The 21,055-nt window shown below is 39.4% G+C and overlaps 1 protein-coding gene across 37 annotated transcripts in view; it reads left to right on the forward strand.

Moving 5' to 3' along the window:
- Positions 1-21,055, forward strand: part of camk2d1 (calcium/calmodulin-dependent protein kinase (CaM kinase) II delta 1) — a 151,846-nt gene that overhangs the window by 61,174 nt on the left and 69,617 nt on the right. For all 37 annotated transcript variants that reach the window (XM_088073354.1, XM_088073375.1, XM_088073379.1 and 34 more), the window contains exons 3-4: positions 16,779-16,838; positions 20,453-20,507. In XM_088073354.1, coding sequence (XP_087929480.1) covers positions 16,779-16,838; positions 20,453-20,507 — 115 coding nt within the window. The remainder of the gene's footprint in view (positions 1-16,778; positions 16,839-20,452; positions 20,508-21,055) is intronic.

A 21,055-nucleotide genomic window follows, 5' to 3' on the forward strand; every position in this document is an offset into this window, starting at 1 on the left:
CACTACATCAGCTTCATCACATGGACAGTGCACGCCATCAGCACATATGTTGTAACTGCAGTCTGGCTCTAAGTATTCATGGTACTCTGTCTGAAATTAAAAAAAACAAAACAGCAAAGTTCCAGGATATATTTTATTGTATTCACTATGAAACCCATGCATTTCAGAAATCCTGATCAAAATGTGTCCATTCATCACTACTCCTCCTCTGTTCAGCTCACACATACTGCCATAGTTTCTGTACTCAGTCATTCATTTAGTCATTACTCATCCAGTTCATCAGAAGTGAGACTTGAGTGTAAGGAGAGACTGAGTGTGTGTGACATGTCAGAGACTGTCAGAGAAGTGGGATTATGATGGATGTCGCACTGACTGCTCATGGCGGTGTCTGAATGTCTGGCTGCTGCTGACGCAGGCGGCACGCTGACAGCAGTTTCCCATGGCGGTGCCACCTGCCTGCCCACACGCCGACTGTCATGTCACCTCCTGACACAGCCTGAGGTGCCAGGTGGAAGGTATGCCTGTTGTGCAAAAATGGTCTCTTGTCAAACAGAATCTTTGTAAATGACATTGTAATTAAATTTGTTTGTGTTTTTTCCTTCAGTACAGTTAATTATTCGCATTCAAACAATGATAAATCTATCACTTCATTATTTTTAGGTGTTGTTGCTGTGTTCATCTGCAGCTCAGCCACTTTTGTCACTCTTCTCTGATTCTTTCATTCTTTCACCTTTTTAAATTTCCCTCTGCACCTCTCAGTCTAAGCACACATGTTGTGAATGTTCTTCACACCTGCTCTTTGCTCTGGCCTCTGGCAGCATCAGTCCGTCCATCCAAATTTTTCTTTGTGTGCTGTGTATATTTTTAACCTCTTAAATATCAGGCACACATGTTTTTTTTTTTTCTTTTTTTTTGCTCTAGTGACAAAGTCTACACAAAGTGCTCTTAGGTAACTTACGTCTAACAGGCAGGCACACACGGTAGGAAAATGTGAAAGAAAGCCGTGGTTTTAGACGTTATGTTTTTGCATTGTCCATCTGTCCATCCCAGAAGGGGAGACATTTGATAAGATATTAACTTGGTGACACTAATCTTGAAACTGTGCTGAGTGTAGAGATCTTCTGACGATGTGCATGAAGCATCCATGTTTTTGTAGCGTTTGTGAAGCACTGTCAGCTGTCATGGCTACATGTGACTCTGGACAGACATGGGTGTAAGTTGTAACTGCAACTTGACTGGTTCACACACAACTGCAAGCTAATTCTTTTCTCAGATAATGAGTTTACATGTTTTATAACATGACTCAGCGGAGTCATGAGCACAGCGGCTGTGTGACCCCTGTGCTCATAGTTTGGTGTGTGGGTTGTACTTGTTTGTGTGCTCTCTGAGCGGATGCTAAGTCCAGGCCCTGGCTGGAATATCTTCTGTGGCTTAAAGTGGGCCAGAGAGATTGAACTACAACTGAGCTGTAGTTGCTGTGTGTGTGAGGAAGTGTGTGTGAGGTTTTTGCTGTACAGCAGGATTTGGCTAGGGAAGCCCAGACTGAGATGGTGGAGCAGAATATGATCTGAATTGTAAGCAGGACAGAGACAGCATGAGGACAGACAGGAGCTCTGGTGGACAGTAACTAGTGTCACTGCAGCACATCTCAGTAACATTTCTGCCAGAGTTGAGAGCTGGAGGTAAAGCTGGCATGTCATTTAAACAGTTTTAGCTTGAAATCTGCATTATTCCGCCAGGCTTCCTACTAGGGATGTCAGCTTTGGTTATTTTGCATCCCGACAGCCTGGAACTGATGGACCAGTAACTAATTCTTAAGCCAAAAATCCAAACATGACATGAAAAAGAAGGGTGCTAGGGCTTGCCCGGGGCAAAAAACTAAGTATCCTGGCAAGTAGAATGCCTCATGCAGTTGTCTGATTGGACTAATGAAATATAAGTAATAACAATAATCATAATAACAATAATTATTATAATTATATCTTCTCATTATTAATTCACTTTAACATTTTACATTAGTTAAAAACGATCATTAAAATACCCTACAAATATATCACAGCAAAATTAGAAGTGATGTCTAATCCTGTGTTATAAAATATAAACAAAAAATATCGAGATATATCATGTATTGGGATATAGCCTTAAAATGTTTCCATTTTGAAACATTTATTTTTGTTGTTAGCTGTCCACCAGCCGTTATTGATGCCTGGGTTGAGACTGACCAATCAGAGGCTGTGTGTCTGACTGTGACTGTCTGTGATCTGTGGCTGTTGGTCAGGTAAAGGACAAGTAGTGACTGAGATGTGCTGGTATGTGGTACTCCTCTCCTTGGAGTTGTAGCACTGAGGGTTGCAGTGGATCTCTCTTAAGCCATTAAAAGCGTGTGTGTGTGTGTGTGTGTGTGTGTGTGTGTGTGTGTGTGTGTGTATGCAAATTAGCTTATAGACCCACATGTATAACTGGTCGAAAATATTCTCATTAGTTATCCTGTTAACAGTTAACTATTCCCATCCATACAGTCTTCACATGATACCATCATGAGTTATGTTGGAGGCAAAGACATTTGTAAAGCACAAACTGTTCCAACAATCACCAGCTCCAGTTTGGTCAATATACAAACCACAATTCCAATGAAGTTGGGACATTGTGTAAAACATAAATAAAAACAGAATACAATGATTTTCGAATCCTTTTCAACCTATATTCAATTGAATACACTATAGGGACAAGATATTTAATGTCCATGTTGATAAACGTTATTGTTTTCTTGCAAATATCCACTCATTTTGAATTTGATGCCTGCAACATGTTCCAAAGAAGCCGGGGCAGAGGCAACAAAAGACTGGGAAAGTTGAGGAATACTCAAAAAACACCTGTTTGGAACATTCCACCCCTGAACAGGTTATTTGGAAACAGGTGAGTGTCATGATTGGGTCTAAGAGGAGCTTCCCCGAAAGGCTCAGTCGTTCACAAGCAAGGATAGGGTGAGGTTCACCACTTTGTGAACAACTGCGTGAGCAAAATAGTCTAACAGTTTAAGAACAATGTTTCTCACCGTACAATTGCAAGAAATTTAGGGATTTCATCATCTGCCGTCCATAGTACCATCAAAAGATTCAGAGAATCTCGAGAAATCTCTGCACGTAAGCGGCAAGACCGAAAACCAGCATTGAATGCCCATGACCTTCGATCCCTCAGGCAGCAATAAAAGCTGACATTGTTCTGTAAAGGATATTACCACGTGGGCTCAGAAACACTTCATCTACAAGTGCAAATTAAAACCACCAATCTACCATGCAAAGCAAAAGCCATATATCATATAACACCCAGAAATGCTGCCGGCTTCTCTGGGCTCAAGCTCACCTGAGATGGACTGAGGTAAAGTGGAAAAGTTTGCTGTGGTCTGACGAGTCCACATTTCAAATTGTCCTTGGAAATCATGGACATCGTGTCCTCCAGACCTATCTCCCATTGAAAATGTGTGGTGCATTATGTAGCGCAAAATACGACAACGGAGACCCCGGACTGTTGAGCAACTGAAGTCGTACATCAAGCAAGAATGGGAAAGAATTCCACCCACAAAGCTTTAACAATTAGTGTCCTCAGTTCCCAAACACTTAGAGTGGTCTTAAAAGGAAAGGTGATGTAACACAGTGGTAAACATGCCCCTGTCCCAGCTTTTTTGGAATGTGTTGCAGGCATCCAATTCAAAATGATTGAATATTTGCATAAAAACGATAAAGTTTATCAGTTGAACATTAAATATCTTGTCTTTGTAGTGCATTCAATTAAATAAAGGTTGAAAAGGATTTGCAAATATTGTTTTTATTTACGTGTTACACAACGTCCCAACTTCATTGGAATTGGGGTTTGGAAATCCTTAATTCACCAAGTAATATGTTAAAAACATGCCACGGACTCTCTGCCTGCTGGTCACTGGCTGTTTAAAGTCCTGTAACTTCTCCTCCACCACTAGGTGTCACTTTGTCTTTCAGCTCAGCTGCCTGTTCCACCAGTAGAGATCAGAGACTGAGCTCTGGTGGTGCGTACTGCGCACGACATACAATAGAGAAAAGCGTGCCTGTATTTATGACAGTGTTAAAAAAACATACCTTCTGGTACCCTTAATACCCTTATTTACAGTAATCCCATGATACCGCCCAGGTCTAACGTGTGAGGAACACTGATCAGCGTAGCACTGACTCATTGTGCCTCCAGCTTAATGCAGGACACGCGTGTGTCACAGACATTCTCCATGTTCTGAACATACAGTTGAGGCATCTTCTAAGTGTGTTCTCTCCTGTTGACCTCAGCTTGTCTCCCTCTCTCCCACTCTCCATCAGTGCGACACACACAGCACACACATGAAGGTACTTGTTCGCATGAAGGATGTTTCAGAGCTGCAGCTAATTGCATTGTGACAAGGCCACCAGAGTATCCAGTGCAACTGCAGCTCCGGCAGAGAATAAAGCCATGCTGATTATGCTTGCTAATGATCATTGTCTGCTTGAGCATCAGATTAGAACTGCGATACAGACTCACTACCCCTGAGTGGGATTGCACAATGAGAATTGGCACATTGTCAGTGAAACGCCTGTTTGCATCCCTCGAGTTATTATTTTATTCATGAGCTGCTCAGGTTCGTCTAAGCATGTGTGTTAGGGTTCCTTGTCAATCTCATGGGAACAATGATCAGCAGAGCACTTGCTGTATCTGATGAGTACAGGTCTAGTTTTGCCACTCAAGGATAACAATAGATACTGTTTATAGAAATGTGCTTTTTGGGTTCACCACCACCAAGAGCCATTATTATATTGCCAAGTCTTTGTTCTTTATTTTCCTGTAAGAAAGTCATTTTTATCTTTCCCTGCTCATGTCCCAGCACTGCTGCTCAGAGGTGGACATTAAGGAACCTGTAGGTGTGGATTACAGGCTCTTTGCTGCTTCTTTTAAACTTGATCAAATGTGAACATATTTTTTCTGTTTTGTTCTGAAATCCCGGGCAGAAAGCTGGATCAACCATCCGTTTGTTCAATACACATGATGCATTGCTCTTTGGTTGCCCCTAAAACCCTGTGTTGCACAAATGGACCATTTAAATGACACTCCCACATCGTTACAAAACTCTGCAACTAAATGCAACAACAGCTGATTGGGTGTGAACTCAGCCTCAGCAGCTGTAAGATCATTTGTTAATCTTTTCTGGAGTATAGAGGCCACTTTTGTAAAAGCCCTGCCACCCTTATCCAAAGTTCTTGCCAGTCATCATACAAAGCTCGATAAGGAACCTGAAGAATGTTGAACTGTTTTGACAACAGGGGCCGGTTGCGCCAACAGGACTTTTGCCTGGTCTTAATTTAAATCGGTCGTAACTTGGCATATTGGATCCAACCTCATGGTTGTGCTAAGAGTCAGTTGAGTCAGTTGCAGGCATAAAGTCAAAATCTTACCTGTTTTTGTATATCAACAGCCTGATACACAGAACAAGAGCCACAAAAGTTAAACGCCAATGTATGTTTTCCTACTCTCCTCCTCTCCTAAGTCTCCTTTTAAATCTAGCTAACATACAAACACAAACACGTGTTGTTCACCGAAGACGTCCATTATCAGGCAAGACCGCTCAGTAGCTGGTCTGCTGCAGCGTGTTTAAGAAGCAGCAACATTTAAAATTAACAGCAAATGTCACCTTGGTCTGTTAAGATTCTCGTGTGTTCCTTTGTTTTTTTCAACACCACAGTTAACAGCAAATTGTCCATCTGTCAGTTGTAAGCCTGTTTACTTTTTCAGTCCTTTCATGTTATCAGTGGAGTGCCACAAGAGTGCCACATAGACATCTCTCCTGTACAATTCTATTAATCTTTGTATCTTAATGTCTGTAAAAAAAATTTTTTTTGTTCTCTGATCCTCCAATAATAATAATAATAATAATAATAATAATAATAATAATAATAACAATAATAATAACGCAATACCGCAAATTACAAATGATTAGCTGCACAATAGCAAGACAGCGGGAAAATATTAATGTATCTTAGCAACACATGCCTTACTCGACAACAGCTGTAGTCACTGGGCATACACGTGAACCCGCATCGCTAAGATTGGGCATAGTTAAGACTAGGCTTAAGTTTGGTTGGCGCAAGTTCTAAAAACGGGTCTTAACCATAGACTGTATCCAAAGATGGACAACATGACAGTCCCACAAAGTGTAACCTTTCAGTCTAGATTGCCCCCTGGTGTCTGACTACAGATTAGGTATTAAATCCCACCCCTCCATGTTCGTGAATGGGAAATAGGCCAAACTAAAAACTCAAAATACATGCAAAATATTTTTTCCCCAAAGATGGTTTCTGTCATAAAGAAGTGATAGCTTGCTTGGATTAGATTAAAAGAAAGGTGATACACAGCTGTGTGTCGTCTGCATTAAAATGGTATGAAGTATTGTTACTAACACCAGATCATATTTAATTGTACAGTCCGATTATCAGAGTAGTAACATTACTTGTTCGTTGAATGCTTCATTATTGAAGCGCTTACACTTGCAGTGCCGACAGATGATGTGGCTAAAAGCCTTACGTGTAAACGTGTAATAATATATGTAACAGGGTCATTTATACAGCAATAATATGTGTAAAGAAGCCAGATGTACAGTTGTAATATTAAGTATTATAATTACACAAAATTTGTTTCTGTTGTTATTACCTGACATGCTTAGACCTCCATAGTCATTATGTTTAATACTCAGTTTCTGTTCCCCTACGTTCACCTTTGGGGGTACCCCTCCTATAGAGGGGTGTCTCCCACCTTAACTCTCCCCTTTTGCTGTTGTACTCCACGGGAGAGGTAAGCATCATTGCTCTTGCTGTAACGTTGGTGTTTTAGCGCTGTTAAGCTATGTTTATAAGTTCATTTTTCAGCCTAAACTTGTTGTACAATATTCTAACATATTCCTGTGTCGCTTTATTTGTGTAGGGGCTCGAGCTGTAGTAACTTAATTGACAGAGGATTTTGTTTTTTACCTCTTGCTGTCAGGTATGTTTTCTGTGTTTTACTGCACTACATTGAATATGGCAGGCCCTTTGCTGCTGTACTTCATGGGAGAGGGGCTCAAGCTGTGGTAACGTAATTGACAGAGAATTTTGTGTTTTACCTCTTGCTGTCAGAAATCAACGGAGACCGCCTCCAAAGATATCCATGGTTTGGGCTTTTTTCATCACAACACAACGCAGACAACACTAGAGTCCACCGGTTACATATAGAACCAGAGACTGAGCCTTGGGGTACTCTAAACATCACTGGGTGAAAAGAAGAGCAATATTTAAATGTCCAGTTAGAGATGTTATGGACCACAGGTGTTAAAAACACACTTGAATCTAGCAGTAAAAACACTCAGCACTTGCCGGAACCCTTTTTCACATTCTGTTTTCACCCTATCCTTATCTTGTTTTTTCTGCATTCCTGTTGACTCTTTGCTGTGTGTGCTGGCATCACCTGAGAAGGATTGGCTCAGTGTGCTGGAGTGAACATTTAAAGGTGAGAGCCAGGAACTGAGAGGGAGATGTTGCCAGGGGGAATTAGGAAAGAACAAGAATTAGAATGTGTGTGCAAGGTGGTGTGTGTGGTGTGGTGCACCAAGAGTATTTTCTCTTCCCCTGTTTTTCTTCTTTTTCTGTATCACTTTCACTCTGTCTGTCTCCTGGCACCAAACTCCATTACTCACCTATTACTTTAATAACATCAGGTGAAAATGGTGTGTTCAAAGGTCTTAGTGTTCAAAGGTCAGGAGCTTGATAGAAGGGGCCTTTTTATAAATGAGGTAATGTTAGAATAGCCTAATAATTTGTTTGTTCTGGAATGAGTAATGTATGTGTGGGCACATTTAGGGATTATTTTTTGAGTAATTGAACCTGCAGGAACTGGAAGTGGACCCAGATGTGCTGCTTCACAGCCCTTTGGAGGCAGCTCATTTGATCAGTTGACTGCATTGAAAATAGCTGCTGTCCTCGTTTTCGTTGTCCTGATGGCGATGTTGTGGAGCTCATGTGGGTTTTATAAATGGGCCAGCTCCAGTGTGAATCACACCAAGGACTTGGATTGATGATTGACAAACATCAGGGGGGTTTGAAAGGAGCATCAAGCGACGTCTTTGCTTTTTGTGCTGTGGTGAATTGGAGTGGTGTGGGGGTAGAAACTGAGGTTGAGCCTATAGCTTAGTTTTTGCCTGATGTTTGAGGACAGAATATTGGTAAAGAAATGTGTACCTGTGTGCAAATGAGAATTGAATGCTTAACAACTGCCTTCAGGTTGTATTTACATGGTCTGTCTACAACCTGAAATACTGAAGGCAAAGGGAATAGGCTGATCAGTTCATAAAATCTGAGCCATTACAACTAATAATTTAGTTAGTTTGCAGTACAAGAGGAACTACATTAAGTGAAGAAAAAGAACAAGACAAGGCTGAGTCGAATAAGTACTTAAACTGAAACAAATCCAAGTTTCAGCCTCAGAACTCTTGAAAATGAGTCCTTAATAAGTTGGTATCATTAGGCCTCATGCAAAAAACAACATATGAGCAAATGTTCTCTTATTTTTTGCTCATATGCACAATTAATTCTTATTTTGTTAGAACCCATTGATTTTTGGGATTCACCAATGTTTTCTTTTTCTCCTCTCAGGTAAGAGAGTGGTTGACAGTGCTCTTACCGAGAACAGAGAAAAACATCTCACAGTCCAGAGATTGTTGCCCAGCACAAGGAAAATAATTTTACATTTGAGGAACTTTTTAAAAATGCATGGATATCGTTTAATCAAATTTAGATAATGCTTCAGAGTAATTAAAAGGACTGGTTTAATACATATGCAGGCTGAAGAAATACTACCATACTTTGTGCATTGATCCCAATTACTGTTATTTCAGTCACCGTGAGTCTCTGCTGACCAGTAACTAAGTACTCAAGTACTGTACTGAAAAACAATTCTTAGGAACATTTACATTACTAGAATATTTTAATCTCATGCCACTTTCCACTTCTACTTCACTACACTTCAGAGGGAAATATTTCACTTTTTGCTCCACTACTATTATTAGACAACTAATTAGTCAATTTATTATAAAATTAATTGGCAACTGTTTTTATAATCCTTTAAGTTATTATTCATGCAAAAACATTTCAGAGTTCTAACTTCTCTTAGGCTGTATTCACACCTGTGGCCCGTTTGCTTTGTTCTGATTCAGAAGCTAAATTGATACAATCGTTGCATATTTCATTTGGGTCGTTTGTGTTCACAAGACAACAGTCTGTAGTGGTACAAAGTTGGAAACAAACGCCACGTGCTTTCTCTCATTGGTCAGAAATCCCGGAAGGAAAAGTGCTGGTAAAAAACAGAAATCATGGAGCACCAACAGTGTGTGTAGCTAATTTGTTTTTGCACATTTCTGTGGTTACTATACAAATGTTACACAACTAAGGAAAATATCCAAATATCTGCCGTGTTACTCACCACTTCCACCCGCCAATTCAGCACAGTTGGATTCAGTATCAGCAGAAGTGCTAGTGCTGGGTGAAGTAGCAGTATCAGAAGAGCCAGTGCTATATGATGTAACATCACTGGAGTCGATGATATCCACCGGTTCGACAGCTGGTTTAGTCCCTAAAATATTATCCAGCTCGTCAAACCAGGGGAATTTGTCCTTCTCATCCCTGGAGCTCCCACTTCTGGTAAGCTGGTCTCGCACCTTGATATACTGCTGTCGCTGTTTGTTAGCTTTAGCGCAACACTGCTCAACAGAGCGTTTGAAGCCCCTCTCACTCATTCACTGACTCACAAGTTTGTAAACGTCTGTGTTCTTGTGAGTAGTGTCCAGCATTTGGCAAATCTGCTCATCTGCCCAGATTTCGATGAGGCATCTAACCTCCTCACTACTCCAGGTCAACCCACGGCTCATTTCAGCCAAACTCCAGGTTCCTCCTTCTTCTTCTTCTTCTTCTTCTTCTTCTTCTTCTTCTTCTTCTTCTTCTTCTTCTTCTTCTTCTTCTTCTTCTTCTTCTTCTTCTTCTTCTTCTTCTTCTTCTTCTTCTGTTTTGGTTGACGGTTGGCAGCCAAGTGCATCACTGTGCCCTTCTATTGGAGGCTGGACCACAGTTATGAGTCAGTTGTGTTGGTTGCTGTGTCGGTTTTGTTCTCACTGCAAACGAACCGCTCCAGGTGTCGAATGGAAGCGAGCCGAGACCACCTCTTCTAGGCTATCTCGGGCTGCCTGTTTTGTTCTGCTACCGAGTGCGATTGCTGCGTTCACATATGACGAACTGATCTTAGGAGAAAAGGCTCCCTGTTCCGGAACAAACAGACAGGTGTGAATACGCCCTTATATACTGTATGTATGAGGACTTGCAGCTTTTCCTTTAAAATATATTATTTATTTTGATTTGTGGAATTTATTTAAAAGTTTTACTTTACTTCAGTTCATTTCCCTGAAATCACATTTACTTTAAGTTTATTTCATAGTAAACCTGTGGTATTTCACCACTACAGAAGTCTTCTTTCAGACTTTTTTGGTGTCTCCAGTCAGCCATGTGCCACACTGTCAAACATTTCACTGAAAATTTACAATAATTCACTGTAAGCGGCTTCGCCAGCAAAGTACTGTATTTGTTACAGTTTCCTTACTGTATTTTAGAATAACAGTATATTACTGTAAATAAATTTACAGTTTATTACTGTATTATTGTAAATTTACAGTAATTTACTGGCAGCAGCTTTGCCTGTAAAGTACTGTATATTTACAATATGTAACATTCTACAGTATGTATCCTGTATTAATGATAATTTAAGAATGTTATAATAATAATAATAACAAAAATAATAATCAGAATCAGAATCAGAATCATAATAATCATAATAATCATAACCACAGTGAATAAATATGATACCATATTCATTATTCATTTTCAAATATTTATTCACATAAAAACATGTCACCAGTGCAACAGTCAGTCAGTGAGTGACTCAGTGAGTAAGTTGGTGAATGATGTGTGTGTCAGTGAGCTTTTTGTTGAGTGTGGAGATGTGGATTCACTGACGTTGCCTTCTTTTTGACCATCCTGCCACTCGTCTTGCTTTGCAATGGGATGACTTGCATTTATGCCCCTCTCAGGATTGATGTCAATTCAGAAAAAAAGTACAACAAAATATTCTTCTTTTAGGTGACATTACTCTATGAAAAAGACATAAGTCAAAAGTCTTGAATAGCTCTTTTTGTCAATGTGGAAAAAAGTTACTTCCTACCTACCACATTATACAGTTAAAATTTATTCCAGCAAAAGCAAGTGTTGTTTTAATATTAATGTAGGCTCCTGAAACAAAATACCCAAGTGCTAATTTAAGCTAACTAGTATATTGCAAAAAATTACGCTCTTTTTGCCAGTGTGGAGAACAAAACACAGTAGGTTACTCTCAATATCATATTGTTAGTGTATTATTCAGTATAGTTGAATTATCTCTCAGTAAAAGAAAGTGTTGTTTTAATTTTAATGTGAACTAAGGCAAAATGTTGACATGCACGTATTAGCCAATGTTAGCTTAAGTTAGCTACAGTTTGATCATTGAAAATATGAAGTGTTTCAACAGCTTTGTACACTTTTATAAATGGCAGATAATTCAAATCGAAAAAAGCCTCACATATATATATTTAATATTTATAATGCTATTTCCTAGCAGAATAAAAATGCTGAAAATGACTTTCGTTGCTCAATGAGGGTTGCTGCTTTATCAAACATCAGTGATGAAAGGCTGTGCAGGCTGTAGTGTGGCTGTGTAGCAGCAGAGACTTGCTGGCAGATGTGCTCCATAGTTGAAATCCCCATAAATAAAATGCAAGCTGGAAACTCTTCTAATGAAAAGAAATATCTCCTCAGGTAGAAATCCGTTGTTGTGCGACTCCCTTAGCCATAAGATGCGCCCGAAACTTCAGACTTCAGTAAATCAGTAAATTACTAAATTTCAGTTCCATCCTTTTTTCTTTCACCTTCCCATGATGCTTAGCTGTTGACCGTATTTTTACAGTACATTACTGTAAACAATGGCAGCCTCTTAAGCTGCGGTAGTTCCAGAGTTTTTTCTCCCAGATTGCACTGCGGTTTACAGTATAATACTGTATGACATTATTACAGTAAAATACTGCTCAGATTTTACTGTAAATTTACATCAAGTTTTACAGTGCAGATTTTTTGGACATGGCACAAAACCTGCCTTTATATAGTGTATAGGGGGTGTTACCTTTGCTAACAGGTGACTTATGACCAAGTGGATTCATTATTTAGCACACCTGGTCAGTGCAGCAACTTAGTTCATTCTGCTTGAATGAAACTTAAAGGTTAAAATGCATTTAAATTTGAAGTAATGAACCGCTGACATAATTCAGGCTTATCCCTTTGACATAGAAAATGACATGGCTGCTAACAAACGGAGAAATAAAATATGTTCCTGAGAACATTTGAACACTTGTACCTTGTACCTTCTACCTTGTACATCCAGGTTTCGGTGTGAACGCAAACAAGTGAGCCCCCTGCAGCTCAGCCTGAGTTGAGATCTGTCCCGCAGCACAGAGCAGGTGATCATTTCAGATGCACAACAAAATTTAATAGGCTAATTTAGGACACTGGACACAGATTATTATACTAATAACTGTGGGAGATTTTTTTTTTTTACTTTACAAACTATTAAGTGTCAAAACCACTGTAAACAGTGGGATGAACACCGGGCACTCTCTTACCTAACACTGAAGCTCCATGGTGCATGGTGTCTCTCTCACCTAATGCACTGAAACTGTCAGGGTCAAGATCCCATCTCTCCCTCGTCCTCCCTCATCTGTGGGGCACATCATCTCTCCCCATGTGACAGTGAAGCTGTAAAATGCGGTCTCTCCCTAAGTCACTTGACGGTGTAGCCCTTGGTGACTAAAGGTCCCATTATTCGCTGTTGATTAATGGTGAACCTCAAGAACCCAGAAAATGTTATTCGGGACAGGCCAACTTATATATGACAACTCATTTGGTTTATAACCATTGCCATATTGGCAACAATATTTTATTTGGATATTGAAAATCCACTTTCCCCCCCTAATGTTAGTGATAATCAAATCTTTTCTGCAGTGGAATTGACATCATATTATGCAGACTGTTATGTTGATGGCCCACTAGCAGAAGGTGACAGGAAACATCATCAGAAATCAGCATGTTGATCGATTTCATTTCAAACCCGATATCTGCTGATATCGCTGATATGCCGATGTTATTGTGCACCCCTGCATATTACTTGTTTTACAACTAATGGGACACTTCTTACAGCAAAAAATAAATTGAATTCTCTGTCAAAGTAGCTTCAAATTCTACAAACACACACAGCTGACTGGCAATGAGGACAGCGAAGCAAGGGAAGGAAATGAAAGGTAGCATGGTGAAGAAATGACCAGCTTCCTGTGGTCTCAGTGAGGCTGGAGATGGTTAGTGAGCGCCACTCATGCTGTAAATCCTGTTATGTCACAGATTAGCAGCATGCCATGCAGCGGAGGGAGAGAATGCTGTGGAGAAAGGCAGAGAAGTTCACCCAGTGACCAGCAGGATTACAGCCCCTGTAAAAGCACATCCCATTGGTCCGATTAGGATTAGCGTCGTGGTTAGGGAGGCTGTATTGGAGATGGGGGGATCACATCTGGTTGGAACCAAGGTGGGATTACAAAGGGGGTTGAAGACTGTCCTATTGGTGCTTGTTGAGATTAAACTCATTGCTTATTGGAGAACTAAACATTACATTTAGAATGCAGCGTTTTGATTGGTTTGTAGAGTCCACTTTAGGATTTGTCAGGTCAGTTGCAGATTATGCACTAATATGAACATGTAATTCCTTTTACAGTTTACTGAGCATGACAATCTTATTGTAATTCAGAAATAACAGATGATATTTCACAGTGGAGAACTTTGCAAAGGCATCAGGAGCAACAAATATTTTAATAGATACACTTTCAAACAGGAAAAACCAAAAGGAAACATAAGCAGTGAAGGGATGATTATTTGTGGAAGTAACCTCTTTCTCTTCCCAACTCCTCATGTACACATCAAAACACTGTCTTTCTGCCTCTTCCTTCCCTCCCTTCTCTTTCTTTTTCAGTCTGTTTTAGCCATCATTTGCACAGCTCCCCCTGGTTGATATATGGCAGCACTACACACCTGTCTGAAACTCAATGGGCTCTGACATACTGTGTTATAATGACAAATTTTAGCACATTTTTTACAGGGAGGGAATACAGAGTAAACTAAAGAAGCAAAGGCAAGCAACAAAATCAATTAGATGAAACATTGGATAGATAATTTTCTATTCCAACAAACACTAACAGAAACTCAAGAACATGTGCATAATTTCTAAAACAAAATACAAGCACACAATAAATATCAACCGACACCACAGCAACACTTTGTCTGTGATACTCTGGCAGGACTATTGGACAGAACAGAACACAGAGGCTGCTGATGGCTGAAACAAGTTACACTGCCCACTCTTAATCAAGTCCAGCTAGAAATTAAATAGAGTTAAATAGAAGATATTTTTTTTTTCCATTTGATTCAGTGCAGAGTATTTTGAAGATCATTCCAATAGCATGAAGCAGTTGATTGTAGGGGTGTGCTATGTCATATTGTTCGTAATATAAATAAATGCCTGTTACGACTTCAGTCATTTGACCCGGATGTGAACCTTTCCCATTACACTGAAAAGCCAAATGTTAGCCAGTTTAGCATTTTTTTTGTGCAGTGGAAATGAGGCTTAAGTTTCACTTTTAACATTCTTGACATTCTTTTGCTTCATCTGTGGTAAGACTGCGCTCTGCACTTTGAGAGTGCGGTAAATGAATAATGGTAGGCTTGGGCGGTTTCACAGTTTGACGTATACCATGGTATTTCAAAATCCTGAAGTTATGTTTTTCAATAATGACTTAAATGAAGGTACTCCTCTTTCTGTTAAACTGATTGTATGCAGTGCACAGCACGCACCACCAGAGCTCAGTGTCTGGTCTCTGCTGGTGGAACAAGCAGCTGAAATCATGATGAATCTGTCAGCCCTAGAAAACTATCAGACTTTGGATAGTCATTTTTTCCATTAATATAGGTATGCTGGTCTCGTGCACCATGAGATCCTTTAAGCTGCTGGCTAACTAGTTATGATTTCGTCCACCTTTAGGACTTATTTTCCAGGTTGGTTTGAAACTTAGCATGACAGTGCAGTTATGACCTTGAAAGTGCCAGAAAATGTTCATAAGTAGACCTTGAGTTGAGATGGTTTAGTAAAACTGCTGTTCTAAAGGTGAAGAGAGAACTTTATAGCTAAGGGTGTTGCTGCCGTTAATTCAGAGCAATTAAAAAATCCAGTGTGGCACTGAGCACTTCAGCAAAGTATCAGAAGGATATTAACTCAAGCAGAAGGGACAGCATTGATGTCATAAACATAATGGGGGAAGCAACGCTTATGGTCTTGTAGCTGGTATTTTATGTTTTGAAGTAATTAAACCTGGAGAATCTGTTAATTTGCTGCATTGTTCTTTTCTAATTTCACTGATTTGGATTTTTGCCCATATGTGCCCATATGTGTGACAAAATGTTGCAGGTATTGACACTCCAGACTGAAAGTTAACCTTTTGTCTAACCCTCCCCTCCCACCCCGGCTGGCTTAGAATGATCTGTAATGTCTAAATTACAGAATTAAAAAAAAAAAAAAAAAAATCGATAAATAAACTGTATTCTTAATGCTGAGCTCTGACCTGCTGTTCCTTTGTCACTATCTTATCTTTGTTTGACCCTTTGAAACCTGGAAAGACATCACTTTTCCTCTTGCTGCCTTTGAGGCGCCTTTCACAAGTATTTAAACCTCTGAGCCCTGAGCAAATTGGTGTGATGTCTTTCAAATATATTAGGGCCAAATACAATACGAAATGTTCCGCAAATTGCAAGAAATTACTAGGTTTAAATGCTTATCATGTAAAGGGAAAATGCCTAGGTAAAAAAGAAAAACGCTAGGGACTAACTATGCTTATTGCTTATTGCCTTCTTCCCATGTTTTGAAAAAAGCTAAAATGATAAAAAGAAATAATAACAGCTACATATTAAAAATATGTCACAGAATTATCTTAATTTTTTAAACACCGTTTTCAGTCATTTCTGTGGGCTTTTTGTTGTTGTTGTTGTTGTTGTTTTGTTTTTTTTTTTAAACTAATTATCAGGTAATTTTCTTGTATTTTTTACAACTTGTTCTTTTTGGGTCATTCTTCTGTCATTGCTTACTGCCTCCTCCCCATGCTTTTGAAAGAAACCAAGCCAGTTTTTTTAGGTTTCAAAGGGTTAATTGAATATATGCTGCTTTGTAGATATGTCTCTGACTTAATGCTCTGAACACTTTTAACATAAAGCAGAAACTTATGTTCTCTGACACATCTATGACTTTATATAAAAGAGTCTAAAAGCTGTGGAGGAACAGGAAATTGTCTTATATTGCAGCCTCACAAAGGTTTGACCTGCTAACACATTCTGTATAGGCGGTAATCACTGGAGACGTGTCAGGGTTTCTCTTCAATTCATCTCTTGGCTACAGTACGCAGTTCTGACTGTTCTACTGCACATTTGTTCCCAGGGACACAGTGGAGGAAGACGTGAGCGCTGTGTATTATGTGGGATCTCTTTAGAGAGGTTTGATAAGACAGATGTGACTGATGTGTGTTCTCTTTGTCCCCACAGATCACCAGAAGTTGGAGCGAGAGGCCAGGATCTGCCGCCTGCTTAAGCATCCCAACATCGGTAACTACTCCCATTACATTTCCTCTGACTCTCTGTCTTCCATCCCGTAATGTCACAACAAGAGTGATGTTAAGTATTCATGAGTGTGTTTCAAAACATACAAAGGTTAGCCCTGAAGATGTTTTTGTATGTGTAGAACATGCATTACTTTTTTATGCTTTATGCTGGATTCACATGTTCCTCTAAGTGCTCTTGACAACAAACTTTATCTGCAAAACAGGTCAGAGTAGGTTTTCCTCAGTCCATTTCTTTTTCTGTATAACAGCCATTTGATCATCAACCATATTTAGAAAAACACACACACACACACACACACACACACACACACAAACAAACACACGTCTCCCTCTCCTTGTCATGGGGGCCACAGAGGCCAGCAAACTGTAATTAGCATCTCCATGGGGGACTTTGCCACATAGTGAAAACTGGCATTTATTTGTAGTTTGGGAAGGGGAGGGGGGCAGACGAATGGAAGATAGATGGACTCTTGGCTTAGCCACTGTATTGTCCCGGTGTCAGATATGGACTAAGTGACATGTCACAAAGGAGGGCTTAGCTAAGAGAGGGTTATTTTCCAGAGGAAAATCAGCAGGAACCATTTGCAGCTTTACTTCACTGGAACATGGTAATTTCATTTTTGACAGCAGCCTTAATAAGAGGTTAGTTAAAACCCACCACAAAAGAGCTCTTTAAATAGATATTAGCAGTGTGTGACAGGCAGTCCACCTACTGGATATGGCCATTTTCTGCCATTTTCTGTGTCTGCCATCAGCTGGCAGACACATCCAGGTGATGTTGGGTTTTGAAGCCAACACTGATACTTGAGAGTGATAAAGGTTAGTGATAAAGACATGTTTCATTTGAGATATTTAATCGTTGAACATTCATCTTAATCGTCAGAGATTACAGTAATGATGATTAAGATTTTTTTTTGTCCAGTTTTTAGTCTGGGAAAACATACATTTCTTAACTTTTATTTTGAACTATTAACATTTGAAGACACAGTAAAGACTGAGAAAACCTTTCCCTTTCTAAAACTGGAGATTTGAACGTCTGCTGTTGAGACGAGCTTATAAAATGGGCAGTGCATCACGCTCTCATGTTCAAAATGAATGTAGCTCAGCCAGCAGCAGATCTCTCTCTCTTCCTGCAATCAGCTTAACCCTTTGAAACCTGGATTGTCAACACTTCTCTTGTGCTGCATTTCGATACCATTTACAAGTATTAAGCAAAGCAAGTATGATGTCAATTAAATGTATATAAATACATAATGAAGCAATTTGGTTGGGTGTCTTTCAAAAACATTGGAAAAAAGGCTTTCAGCAACTTAAAAAGAATGTCACACAATGTACAGGAAATTAGTAGTAGTTTTTCTTCTTCTCCCTCTGCTTCGTCTACTTTCAAGGATTTTTGTTGTTGTTTGTTCAGGGGTGTATGTTTTTTATGGTTTGGGTTTTGTTTGTTTTGTTTTTGCTCATTTTCATTTCATTTTCTTGTACTTTTTACTAATTTCTTGCTACTTTTTCAGTCATTTCTTAACTTGTTCATGACTTGCCAGGTTTCAAAGTGTTATTTTAAAGTGGCATTTCCTGAAATAGAATTAAATGTCAGTGTTCTAAATGAATGGATGTATTTTTCTATGCAATCCTGAGCAAAAAACTAAACATGACAGATAGAATACTATGTTTCACTTTTGTACCTTTTGAGGGATACACCACTCCTAATAAAACTGTTACAGTTAAATTAATTTGGAGTCACTTTGGCCCTGAAAATGTTTAAAAAAAAAAAACAGAAAATGAACACTATCAATTAGAAATTGCAATGCAAATAGTATTATCGAAATAAGCAACTTTGCCAAATTTACATATCCACAATGTAAAAAAGCGTTTAATAAGAAGCTCTATGAGTGAATATGGAGTGATTCCAGCACTGAATCTGTCACTGGTCATCCTCATTAGCGACCGGCTCACACACGAACACGTACTTCCCCTCCCTACGAGCCCGGCTGCCTCCTGTCAGAGAGGACTGTCTAGTAGCAGGAAGCCCCACTCTCATTGTTATTCCATTCACACAGCGTCCAGCCCCGGGAAAGCCCTCATCTCTTTGAGGTCGTTGTGGTGATAGATCTATCAGATGTCAATCAGGAAACGAGCCAGCGGAGACGTCAGAGAATCCCTACAGGGGGATCTTTCCCTTTGTTAATCCTTTCATCCATCTTCTCATGCTCTGGCCTGTTTGTATTGAACCTTTCTTGAGCACTGAAATTGTAACAAGCTGTTTCAGAAGCAGCAGACTTCACATTCACAGTCTCACACCTCCACGGCACAATCACTCTCTCCCTATTAAATCACCAAGAAGTCTTTTTGATTCAGGGAAATGCTGAATCTAGCAGCTGATATATTCTGTGCTGATGTGATAAGAAACCAAACTCAAATTGTGTGTGTTATCAGAAAATAGAGGTGAAATCAGTGGTAGCTTTCCATTGTGCCTGTTAAAGCTGCATTATGGAGGCTCCAAATAGTAATTGATTATCTTTACTGACCTGACTCGTCTGGCATTGGGTTTCAGTAGCATTTTATTAAAGATTAAACCAGTATCCAATCCAGACATCACATCTAAATCCTTCCAAATCCCTCAACAAATTCAGCATGTGCTAGTGAGAACAGGTAGACTTCAGAGAGGAGCTCCTTTCAGCTGAATGTTACAGGAGGCAAGATGTGGAGCACAAGATTTAACATGTTGATTAAATTGTTTTGTTTCTTATTTTCCATGAGTTCCAAATACTGGAGATCCTGATTCAGGATTATTTATCTGAAAAATGATTCATATTTTTCACAGGTTTTAGCTGGAGATTCTGATGGGATATGACTGCTTCAGTTGAAATGATCTTGTTGAACTGCTGGTACATAGAGTTACTATGGGATGTTAAAGTGCAGTCAGAATGTGGTGCTTCCTTCTTCGGTCAGCCACAGAATCTGGCTTGCAGAGAGCACTTTTTCTCTACAGCAAGTTTTTTTGTTAGGAACATAGTTAATGTTCAGCACCTACAGCTGATATTATTATTGTGTCTGTCATGTCGGCTGGTAAGAGGGAACATGTCCAGGAAATGTACTTATAATAATAATATAATCATTAATAACTTTTTAAAAAATATTTATTTATTTATTAAACATTTTCAGTTTGTTTGTTTTCCACCTTTTTTTTTTGTTGCTAAATTTCAGATAATTTTGGGGTGACATAACTTAATGTACAGTTCATGTTCATTTTGTACAGAAGTTGTTCCTTCTGTTCAGCAATACAAAATTCTCCAAATGTCTCCATTCATGAATACAGATGATGGTTAAACAGCAGGTTTTAACACCAGAGTGTCTCACTACTTCACATCCCTGACGTGTGTGATCATTCACTGTAATTTGCTTTGCATCGAAAATGGACCAAAAATGTGTGTGATTATGTCAAAGAGTTCTTTATCCAGAGAAGGCTGCATTCGGCTGTGTTGATATTTCACAGTGAGCTTCTGCTGCTGTGTGGCAGGCTGGAGGACTTTTTAACATAATGTAGTGACTCTCTCTCCTCTCCCCCCTCTCTCCTGTCCCCCCTGTCTCCTCTCACAGTGCGCCTCCATGACAGCATATCAGAGGAGGGATTCCACTATCTGGTCTTTGACTTGTAAGTTCAGAAGTTTTATTTTGCATATCACATTTCTGCACATTTTGAATACAAATAGTACACTTCATTACATGCTGGACATAAAGGAACGTGCACGCACACACACACACACACACACACACACACACACACACACACACACACACATTTGATTCCATCATATAGGATCTTTTAGGCCTACACAGCATTCACCTTCAAATCTCTCCTTTTTATGATTGTTTTAATGTAAAGTATTTATGTAAAGTATCTAAAATGAAATGTATACTACTACTACTACTACTACTACTACTACTAATAATAATAATAATAATAATAATAATAATAATAATAATAATAATAATAATAAAAATAGCTGGTAGGTATAACTCAGGGTTTCTGCAGGTAACAAAAATACTTTCCGTCTCGCCCTATCCCTTTGGCCTGGGAGCCTGAGGGTCCTGCCCAGTATCTTAGCTGTTCCTAGGACAGCACACTTCAGGACTGAGAACTCAGATATTGTTCCTGGTATCTGCTTGAGCCACTGTCTCAGTTTGGGGGTTACTGCCCTG

This window comes from Plectropomus leopardus, chromosome 23 (assembly GCF_026936395.1).
Source record: "Plectropomus leopardus strain MGB_pleo_1.0 chromosome 23, ASM2693639v1, whole genome shotgun sequence".
In the NCBI taxonomy this organism is placed as follows: domain Eukaryota; kingdom Metazoa; phylum Chordata; class Actinopteri; order Perciformes; family Serranidae; genus Plectropomus; species Plectropomus leopardus.